Source organism: Salvia miltiorrhiza, chromosome 4 (genome assembly GCF_028751815.1).
Source record: "Salvia miltiorrhiza cultivar Shanhuang (shh) chromosome 4, IMPLAD_Smil_shh, whole genome shotgun sequence".
In the NCBI taxonomy this organism is placed as follows: domain Eukaryota; kingdom Viridiplantae; phylum Streptophyta; class Magnoliopsida; order Lamiales; family Lamiaceae; genus Salvia; species Salvia miltiorrhiza.
This window is the reverse complement of record NC_080390.1, coordinates 55,753,456-55,765,794: the sequence shown is the minus strand read 5'-3', so window position 1 is coordinate 55,765,794 and position 12,339 is coordinate 55,753,456. Positions and strand designations below refer to the sequence as shown.

Genomic DNA, 12,339 nt, shown 5'->3' with positions numbered 1-12,339 from the left:
ATGAATATTTATATAAAAATATATTTCTATTATCACAACCTACATTTAATTGGCGAAAGTGATTAAAATTAATATTATTTCAAATATTGTACTATTAATTTAATTTGATCACATCAAATTAATAAAAAAAATAATTTATATATAAACTATTTCGTATGCTATAGTAATAAAAATAACATAAAATAATTATAATAATGACATAAAATAATTCCCGTCGAATTTCGACGGGTTAGACGCTAGTTTACATGACGAGGTTTAAAAAGCACTTATTTTATGTACATGATTGCGTTGCTAGCGTCAAAATATCTAATGGAAAAATAAAAATTACTAAAAACTAGAAACTTCATGTCATATTAATAATTAAAATAAATTCAACGTCGCCATTATAAAAAATTGATGTCGTTGTCTCCAAAAAATTGGTGGTGATCTCATTTAGGGTGGTAAACGAGCCGAATACCAGTAGGCTCAAGCTCAGCTTGTTCAAATATTCGGGATATTCAAATTCGATTCAAGTTTTTATCTTTTTGATCGAGTTTGACTCGTCACTTGTTTATCGAGCTCGGCTCAAATAATGCTCGATTGAATTCGAGTTTGGCCTTAAACTCAGTTCGTTAGATGTTCATATATATATGATGTTCGAATTCGGGGACCAAATGGAGTATATAAATTATCCCACATGCCAAATCAAAAGTACATATAAATGACAGTACGAATAATTGTTTAACTAGATTCGTATGGAATGATTCATTCTTAGTCGACGCATGTTATTAATTAAAATTCAATACAGTAGAAAAAACTATCAATGTGAAGGTTGCACCGCGCTAACCGGCATGCAAGTGTGGAGTTTTTACCGTTTAATATTGCTATAAAATCTTCGATTAGTAGTTTAGTAACGTTTTAAAATTATCCCACATCAAAACCTCAAAGTTCCTCAAAGTTAATTAAGAATGATAAAATAAAAGAGAAGAGGTAGAAAATTTATTTCTCGACTTTAGTTTGTGAAACTGTAATCTTCAGTTTATTAACTTTAACATTTTATTAGTGATACAATTAAAGGTATGTCAATCGGGCCAATCCACTCGGTTTCGGGCCAATCCACTCGGTTTCAGGCCACCACAATCTTCCATGCATCACTTATCTGTATTTTATTCACATATATTCCTTTGCTTCTTTTTCGTTAACTTTTTGATTATGACATGCCAATCGGAGATAACATTGCATCCCATGAAAAAATATTTCTATTATTTGTTACATTAATTACTTGATGATTGCTGCCAAGTTTGATTCCTAGTCTGGTGCAGATGGTTTTGGTTTGCATTGCAGGTATTCTTGAGGGATTTTGTCCCCGTTGGACTGGCACTCTTGATGTCAAGTGGTGATGATGATAAATGTGATTTGAACATTGTGAAAACATTTCTATTGACGAGTCTTGAACTTTCACGAAATGGTGTGTTTTGTCATAGTTTCAGACTCACAGTTGACACCATTGACCCAGGATACGAGAACTTAGAAGCTGATTTCGGGTCGGACGTTCCCATAGACAGTGGCCTATGGTGGACCGTGCTTCTGTACGCATACACAATGAAGTCCAAGGATCTTACTGTTTCCATGTTGCCTCAAGTGCAACTTGCAATAAAAAAGGTGTTCACATTGTGTATGTCGGATGGACTGCCTACACTATTGTGTGCAGATGGGTGCAAAAAAATGGTAGATTTTTCTTTCTGATTAGCTTGATGAAGCCTGCTGCTTTGGTGAACTTGAATTTATATTCTTAGGTTTTGCTTGCTTTTTGGTGTAGGGTATACATGGCTATCCAATGGAGATTCAATCACTCTTTTACTATGGCCATGACATGTGCATCAAAGCTCTTGATCAAACATCAGCGTGATGATATAGAGTTTAGCCAACTATTAGAGAAAAGTATATATCATTTCTCTAAGAAGTCATATCCAAAATCAGTTTTGGTATGATGCAACAGTTCGTTTGGATGAGTTGATTGCTGAGCATGTTCCTCAATGGGTGTCCCTTGGTGCTGCCGGATATTTTCTTGGAAATTCTTGTCCAACTGGTATTGATTTTAGGTGGTTTTTGGTTGGAAATTGCCTTGCAATATTGTGCAATTTAGCAACAAAACGCCAAGCATCATGTATATGCTTCTTCATTGAAAGTCATTGGGATGAGTTTATTGGTCAAATACCGTTAAAAATTGTTTATCCAGCAATTGAATTCAATGAAGATCATGACAATGTTGTTACTGACCAAAAAACTAAAAGTTGGAGTTATCTCAATGGTGATTCTTGGCCAGATACATATTTCTAATATCTTAATTCATAGTTTATCATTTGATTATTGCTTCCTAATTTCTTTTGTTTCACTGCCCTTATTTGGGTTCTCACAGCAGGATGCATAAAGGTGAATAAAGGTGACATTGCTAGTGAAGCCATAAAGTTGCTCGAAGCACATCTCTACCAATACAAATGGCCCGAATATTATGAAGGTGAAGCCATAAAGTTGCTCGAAGCACATCTCTACCAAGACAAATGGCCCGAATATTATGAAGGTGAAACAGTGCAGGTCCGAGTATAATTATAATTATTATGTGTAGGCAGTACAGGTCGTCGCCATTGCGTACGTGATCTGGTCCAATCTATGATTTTTTTAGTTCCTTGCATGATTAATTCGACTCTTGAGTTGTAAAAATTGCACTGTTGAATCTATGTAGTTCGATTTTGATTTCTTGAATCTATGTAGTGTTGTAAAAATTGCACTGTTGAATCTATGTAGTTCGATCTTGATTTCTTGAATCCAGGGCCGGGTCCTGAGAAAAATGAGAGGCCCTGGGCGAAATTATAAAAATGTGCCCTCAATATATTGAAAAATTAAATTTTTCATTACTTATAAAAAATGACTTCATCTATCATTTTTAGTTGCATGTTATCTAAAATCTCTTAATCTCTTTTTCTATACATAACTAGTATTACTCCCGTGCGATGCACGGTATATTTTTTAGAATATTATATTTAGAAAATAAAATTCTATAAGTTACTTATATTATTATATAAAATAGGTCTAATAAAGATAATAGCATAAAACCATCTTATATAATTGGAGGATATAAAATGAATGATCAAGATCTTGACAAAACCTTTTTAACTAACGATTATTATTATCTATTTAGAAAATTTCCACCCAAAATATCTAGATATTTTTCTTTCAAATTTTCTATTAGTTTTGAAAGGATTTTTGGAACTTTTAATTACTTTTTACTTATTTGAATTTCATAATATATATTTTTTTGAGGCGTTAATTGACTGTAAATTCACAAACTATTAGTTAATTTTGCTATTTTTTTCAACTATATAAAGTTACAGTATAAATACATAAACTTTAGCTCATTCTGAAATTTGCCCTGAATTTTAATTTCGTTCATACATGACAAAATTAAAGATGATATAATATATACACATTATATTAAAATAACTTATACAAAATTTCTACTGAAATATACACAGTACTAATAGCATATATATATATATATATATATATATATATATATATATTATTTAATGAATATATAGTTTAATTTTAAATTTTGTATGTTGATAAAATTAACAAATACAACCTAGCAAAGTTGAAATTTAAAATTTGTCATGATCAAGAATCATAACATTTTAAAATTTGTTTATTTTATTCTGTTTTTTTATATTTTTACTATATAGTATTATTTTTATATTTAAATTTTTTATTATAACAATTTAATGCAGTTACTAAGATTAAGCTTATATTTTTTCATTTTAGAACTCTTTAGCTTAAAATATAAATTTGTAGATAAATAATTATATATATATATATATAACTTAAAAATAGAATTTCTAATATGATTTACATTTATTAAATTTTTAGTACGTTTTTGTATGAATATTATTATTATTATTATTATTATTATTATTATTATTATTATTATTATTATCTAGAGTAGATTGATAAAAAAAATAGAAAGAAAAAATTATTTTTAAAAATAGTAAGGTGATTTTTGGTAGGAAAACTAACTTACTATTTTTGAAAGTGATTGAGCTTTTATATATGTATATAGATATTGTCAAATCATTCAATCTCTCTAGGGACATTGACGATCTCAAATACGTTTTCAACAATTTTAAATTTAAGAAGCTCATTTTAGAACAGTAAGTCAGTAACTAGCATTGCCAGCATAATTTTATATTTCGATTTGAACTTTGAAGTTTTAATATAATATAAATTTGACAATAAGTTATATTGCCTAATATTTTTTTTAGTATATATAAAGTCTATAATTAATGAGATATATTTAAAATTTTGGGCCCTCAAAATTATGTTACAAAATTATCATCAAATTAATTTGAAATTGATTTTAAATTGAACTTTGAATTTTTGACAATAAATTATGTTATCTAATACTCCCTCCGTCCCGGCTTTATGTATCCAGTTCAAAAGGGCACGGGTTTTAATAAAGTAATTGAGTATATATATGATTGAATATGATTTCAAATTTGACGATATTGTATAAAGTTTGAGACGAGATGATGCTTGTAACTCAATTTGTCGTATTTCAAGTTTTAGAGATGATGCTCATAAGTAAGATGCGAGATTACCAAGATTCAATTATGATCTTTCAAACTCTAGACGAGATAATGCTCATAAGTCAGTTATGATCTTTCAAACTTCAGACAAGATAATGCTCAAAACTCAGTTATGACATTTTAAGTTTCAGACAAGATGATGCTCAAAACTAAGTTGTGATTTTTCAAGTTCCACACGAGAGGGTGCTCAAAAGTCAGAGATGGCATGTCAAGTTCCAAACGAGATTATTCTCATAACTTAATTATAGTTTCACAAACTCTAGACAAATGATACTCACAAGTAAGTTATAATCTTCAAGCTTCATACAAGATAATGCTCAAAATTCAGATGTTGTATTTCAAACTTCAAAGAATATGATTTTCAAAATTTTGACTTCAAATGTCATATGCGGTCTTTAGAGCTTCATATGATTATCTGGTCTTATTAGGTCCATATGAGATGATACTCAGATAACATATGTTTAATTAAATTATTTCTTATCCGCCAAATTTAAAGAATTTGAACAAATTTAATACTCCCTCCGCCCCCAAATATCTTCCTAAGAGGGGATGACACAAGTTTTAATAAAAGTTAGTTATGTATTTGATAAGTGGAGAATGAGTCCCACAAAAAGTGAAATTGTAAGAGTGATAGTTAGTGAAAGTGGAGAACGAGTCCCACAAAAAGTGAAACTGTAAGAATAATAATTAGTGAAATTATTTTCAAAAATAGGTTAGGAAGATGTTTTGGGGACGAACCAAAATAGAAAAAAAAAATGTTTTAGGGACAGAGAGAGTAAATATTATCGATATACAATTAATAGCAAATGCAACACATCAATCGTACATCATATCATACTTCAAATTTACATATCAAATTAAAAATTTATATATAAACTATTGTACTATTAATAGGAATATTGTACTATTAATAGAAATATTGTACTATTAATTTAATTTGATCATATCAAATTAATAAAAAAAAATAATGTATATATAAACTATTTCGTATGCTATAGTAATAAAAATAATATAAAATAATTATAAATAATGGCATAAAATAATTCTCGTCGAATTTCGACGGGTTAGACGCTAGTTTACATGATGAGGTTTAAAAAGCACTTATTTTATGTACATGATTGCGTTGCTAGCGTCAAAATATCTAATGGAAAAATAAAAATTACTAAAAACTAGAAACTTCATGTCATATTAATAATTAAAATAAATTCAACGTCGCCATTATAAAAAATTGATGTCAAAGTCCCCAAAAAATTGGTGGTGATCTCATTTAGGGTGGTAAACGAGCCGAATACCAGTAGGCTCAAGCTCAGCTTGTTCAAATATTCGGGATATTCAAATTCGATTCAAGTTTTTATCTTTTTGATCGAGTTTGACTCGTCACTTGTTTATCGAGCTCGGTTCGAATAATGCTCGATTGAATTCGAGTTTGGACTTGAACTCAGTTCGTTAGATGTTCATATATATATGATGTTCGAATTCGGGGACCAAATGGAGTATATAAATTATCCCACATGCCAAATCAAAAAGTACATATAAATGACAGTACGAATAATTGTTTAACTAGATTCGTATGGAATGATTCATTCTTAGTCGACGCATGTTATTAATTAAAATTCAATACTGTAGAAAAAACTATCAATGTGAAGGTTGCACCAAGTGTGGAGTTTTTACCGTTTAATATTGCTATAAAATCTTCGATTAGTAGTTTAGTAACGTTTTAAAATTATCCCACATCAAAACCTCAAAGTTCCTCAACGTTAATTAAGAATGATAAAATAAAAGAGAAGAGGTAGAAAATTTATTTGTCGACTTTAGTTTGTGAAACTGTAATCTTCAGTTTATTAACTTTAACATTTTATTAGTGATACAATTAAAGGTATGTCAATCGGGCCAATCCACTCGGTTTCGGGCCAACACATTTGGTTTCGAGCTATATTTTTTATTCGGGTTAGTCGATTTTTTTTTTTTTTTTGGGCTAAAATTTTTTCGACCCTAACCCTAACCCACTCGGTTTCGGGCTAACCCGTCGGGCCCGCAAGTTATGATTTTTTATATGTATAATTTTTTTACATAGATAATTATATTCTTGTACTAAAAATATGTCGTGTTTTTTAAATAAAAAATATTTTGCCTTATTTTAGATACAAAAATTAATGTTATTTTAATGTAAATTTATATAATATCTAATATTAACTTTGTTATCGTTATGAATTATATACAAATAAAGCATAAATGACTATCGTTTTTTGACTTTTATATCATATATATCTATTATTAACCATTAAAAAAAATAATCAAAACATATTCTACAAGCATCAGAATGTTATATCAAAATAAAAAATAAAGTATTAAAGTTTAAAAAATAATTATTAAGAAAGTATTCGGTTAATCGGGCCAATCCACTCGGTTTTCGGGCTATTTTCGGTTCGAGCTATTCGGGCTAAAAAAATTTCCGGCTACAAATTTTCAGTGGTAACCCACCTTTCTTATTGATCTATTCGGGTCGACCCGTCAGTTTCGGGCTATTTTGACATCCATACAATATTGGCGGATATATTATATGGATATGTATCATATATATTCCTTTGCTTCTTTTTCGACATTCACAATCTTCCATGCATCAATTATGTGTATTTTATTCACATATATTCCTTTGCTTCTTTTTCGTTAACTTTTTTATTATGACATGCCAATCGGAGATAACATTGCATCCCATGAAAAAATATTTCTATTATTTGTTACATTAATTACTTGATGATTGCTGCCAAGTTTGATTCCTAGTCTGGTGCAGATGGTTTTCGTTTGCATTTTCATTTGCTTTCTTTGCATTGCAGGTATTCTTGAGGGATTTGTCAAGTGGTGATGATGATAAATGTGATTTGAACATTGTGAAAACATTTCTATTGACGAGTCTTGAACTTTCCCGAAATGGTGTGTTTTGTCATAGTTTCACAGACTCACAGTTGACACCATTGACCCAGGATACAGGGACGGATCTAAGAATTTAATTAGGACCGGGCGAGATTTCATCGAGTGTTTTTAATAAATTTTTAGTAAAGAAAACAGATCGTGCGACCGCCGAGATTTCATCAAAATATATACATATATATAGGTAATAAAAAAAAATTGACCGGGCGACCGCCGAGGCTGCCCGGCCTCTAGATCCGTCTCTGCCAGGATACGAGAACTTAGAAGCTGATTTCGGGTCGGACGTTCCCATAGACAGTGGCCTATGGTGGACTGTGCTTCTGTACGCATACACAATGAAGTCCAAGGATCTTACTGTTTTCATGTTGCCTCAAGTGCAACTTGCAATAAAAAAGGTGTTCACATTGTGTATGTCGGATGGACTGCCTACACTATTGTGTGCAGATGGGTGCAAAAAAATGGTAGATTTTTCTGTCTGATTAGCTTGATGAAGCCTGCTGCTTTGGTGAACTTGAATTTATATTCTTAGGTTTTGCTTGCTTTTTGGTGTAGGGTATACATGGCTATCCAATGGAGATTCAATCACTCTCTTACTATGCCATGACATGTGCATCAAAGCTCTTGATCAAACATCAGCGTGATGATATAGAGTTTAGCCAACTATTAGAGAAAAGTATATATCATTGCTCTAAGAAGGCATATCCAAAATCACTTTTGGTATGATGCAAGACATGTGCATCAAAGCTCTTGATGAAACATCAGCGTGATGATATAGAGTTTAGCCAACTATTAGAGAAAAGTATATATCATTGCTCTAAGAAGGCATATCCAAAATCACTTTTGGTATGATGCAACAGTTCGTTTGGATGAGTTGATTGCTGAGCATGTTCCTCAATGGGTGTCCCTTGGTGCTGCCGGATATTTTCTTGGAAATTCTTGTCCAACTGGTATTGATTTTAGGTGGTTTTTGGTTGAAAATTGCCTTGCAATATTGAGCAATTTAGCAACAAAACGCCAAGCATCATGTATATGCTTCTTCATTGAAAGTCATTGGGATGAGTTTATTGGTCAAATACCGTTAAAAATTGTTTATCCAGCAATTGAATTCAATGAAGATCATGACAATGTTGTTACTGACCAAAAAACTAAAAGCTGGAGTTATCTCAATGGTGATTCTTGGCCAGGTACATATTTCTAATATCTTAATTCATAGTTTATCATTTGATTATTGCTTCCTAATTTCTTTTGTTTCACAGTCCTTATTTGGGTTCTCACAGCAGGCATAAAGGTGAATTAGGCCATAAAGTTGCTCGAAGCACATCTCTACCAAGACAAATGGCCCGAATATTATTAGGCCATAAAGTTGCTCGAAGCACATCTCTACCAAGACAAATGGCCCGAATATTATGAAGGTGAAACAGTGCAGGTCCGAGTATAATTATAATTATTATGTGTAGCACTGCCTATGGGCAGTACAGGTCGTCCCATTGCGTACGTGATCTGGTCCAATCTATGATTTTTTTAGTTCCTTGCATGATTAATTCGACTCTTGAGTTGTAAAAATTGCACTGTTGAATCTATGTAGTTCGATCTTGATTTCTTGAATCTATGTAGTGTTGTAAAAATTGCACTGTTGAATCTTGAATCTATGTAGTGTTGTAAAAATTGCACTGTTGAATCTATGTAGTTCGATCTTGATTTCTTGAATCCAGGGCCGGGTCCTGAGAAAAATGAGGCCCTGGGCGAAATTATAAAAATGGGCCAAAAATAAAATTTTTCATTACTTATAAAAAATGACTTAATCTATCATTTTTAGTTGCATGTTATCTAAAATCTCTTAATCTCTATACATAACTAGTATTACTCTCGTGCGATGCACGGTAAAAAAAATTATATTTTTTAGAATATTATATTTAGAAAATAAAATTCTATAAGTTACTTATATTATTATATAAAATAGCTCTAATAAAGATAATAGCATTAAAATGAAGATAAAACCATCTTATATAATTGGAGGATATAAAATGAATGATCAAGATCTTGACAAAACCTTTTTAACTAACGATTATTATTATCTATTTAGAAAATTTCCGCCCAAATATCTAGATATTTTTCTTTCAAATTTTCTATTAGTTTTGAAAGGATTTTTGGAACTTTTAATTACTTTTTACTTATTTGCATTTCATAATATATATTTTTTTGAGGTGTTAATTGACTGTAAATAGGGGTGGAAAATCGGGTACCCGCGGGTACCCTACCCGCAAAATGCGGGTACCCGCGGGACGAAAACTGCCGAAAATGGCACCCTCACCCGACCCTCTTCCCCGATGCGGGTACCCGAATACCCGCAGCGGATACCCGCTGCGGGTATGAGGGTACCCTCACAGTCTCGCGATTTTTTTTTTAATTGTAATTTTGCGGGTTTTTGGTCCCGCTAGAGGGTATTTCGTCCCGTGAGAGGGTATTTTGTCCCGCATTTCACAAAAAAAATTGAAAATATCCTTTTTATTTCATCGATTATCCATAAAAATTAGGGCTAGGAGGAGTTTTGGGGATTTGGGGGTTAATTCCTAAAAGTAAAATCTAATAAAATTATTTAATTTTAATTTTATAATGTTATTTGCGGGTAATGCGGGTATCCGCGGGTATACCCGAGGGTACCCTCTACCCGCAATTTTTGAGGATGCGATACCCGCACCCGACCCTCCACCCGAATTTTGCGGGTATCGGGTACCCGATACCCGCGCGGGTATCGGGACGGGTGAGGGTATACCCGATACCCGCAACCCGATTTTCCACCCCTAACTGTAAATTCACAAACTATTAGTTAATTTTGCTATTTTTTTCAACTATATAAAGTTACAATATAAATACATAAACTTTAGCTCATTCTGAAATTTGCCCTGAATTTTAATTTCGTTCATACATGACAAAATTAAAGATGATATAATATATACACATTATATTAAAATAACTTATACTCCTACAAAATTTCTACTGAAATATACACAGTACTAATAGCATATATATATATATATATATCTATATATATATATTATTTAATGAATATATAGTTTAATTTTAAATTTTGTATGTTGATAAAATTAACAAATACAACCTAGCAAAGATGAAATTTAAAATTTGTCATGATCAAGAATCATAACATTTTAAAATTTGTTTATTTTATTCTGTTTTTTTATATTTTTACTATATAGTATTATTTTTATATTTAAATTTTTTATTATAACAATTTAATGCAGTTACTAAGATTAAGCTTATATTTTTTCATTTTAGAACTTTTTAGCTTAAAATATAAATTTGTAGATAAATAATTATATATATATATATATAACTTAAAAATAGAATTTCTAATATGATTTACATTTATTAAATTTTTAGTACGTTTTTGTATGAATATTATTATTATTATTATTATTATTATTATTATTATTATTATTATTATTATTATTATTATTATTATTATTATTATTATTATCTAGAGTAGATTGATAAAAAAATAGAAAGAAAAAATTATTTTTAAAAATAGTAAGATGATTTTTGGTAGGAAAACTAACTTACTATTTTTGAAAGTGATTGAGCTTTTATATATGTATATAGATATTGTCAAATCATTCAATCTCTCTAGGGACATTGACGATCTCAAATACGTTTTCAACAATTTTAAATTTAAGAAGCTCATTTTAGAACAGTAAGTCAGTAACTGGCATTGTCAGCATAATTTTATATTTCGATTTGAACTTTGAAGTTTTAATATAATATAAATTTGACAATAAGTTATATTGCCTAATATTTTTTTTAGTATATATAAAGTCTATAATTAATGAGATATATTTAAAATTTTGGGCCCTCAAAATTATGTTACAAAATTATCATCAAATTAATTTGAAATTGATTTTAAATTGAACTTTGAATTTTTGACAATAAATTATGTTATCTAATATTTTTTAGTATACATAAAGCCTATAATTAATGAGATATATTAAAAAATTGGGCCCTCAATTTTTTGGAGCCCTGGGCCGTCGCCCATGCCCGCCCGCCCTCAGGACCGGCCCTGGATAGGAAATGGCACTTTTCTGAGAATGACCCTCAAGATAGAAGAAAAAAGGTGCAAATTTTGTATGTCTATACTAAGTTGACAGTGAATTCTTCTGGAAAGGTGCAAAGACAAGTAAAAACAAATGATGGATCAAGAGGTGAGATATGGACTGTGAGAGGTGGCCCTAAGTCAGTGTGTTCCCCAGGCAACAACACAAAACTTGGAGTCAAAAAACACTTCTCGTTTTGCTTGGAGAGCAAGCCGACAGAATGGAAAATGGTCGAGTACAATCTTGAACAAGCTGGGGTTAATACAGTACTGTGCAAACTGATAAAGAGACTTGTAGTGTAAGCATCATATTGATGTGAATTTTCTGCTTTTCCTTTTGCATTTTATTCTTCAATCTCTTGTTCAAGTCTTCTGTGTTCTCAGATTCTGAATCAGCTAATGCTACTTACGAGGTGTAGTTACAAACTTTTAGCTATAAAAAGTATTTGTAGCTAAATAAATTCAAATGTTATAGTTAAATATATGAGAGATAGATAAATATATTCTTCAACTAAATGTTATAGATAAATAAAATACATGCATGTGCCCAATCCATCTATTTTATATATATATAATAGCAAAATAAATCCTATCATACATGGCGCCGTATAATCACTCTATTTTAATTTTCTTCAATTTTCATTCATTCTTATTTTTTTCTAAATTATTAATCAATTTCCATATTTA

The 12,339-nt window shown here is 30.5% G+C and overlaps 1 protein-coding gene across 1 annotated transcript; it reads left to right on the top strand.

The window, feature by feature from the left end:
* Positions 1–700: 700 nt before the first annotated feature.
* LOC131023649 (probable alkaline/neutral invertase B) lies at positions 701–12,071 on the top strand. Its single transcript, XM_057953193.1, has 9 exons — positions 701–706; positions 1,324–1,654; positions 1,979–2,068; positions 2,402–2,574; positions 7,454–7,550; positions 8,405–8,731; positions 8,804–8,835; positions 11,725–11,919; positions 12,021–12,071. Exons 1-9 carry the CDS (start codon positions 701–703, stop codon positions 12,069–12,071), a joined length of 1,302 nt encoding a protein of 433 aa, XP_057809176.1.
* Positions 12,072–12,339: the final 268 nt, after the last annotated feature.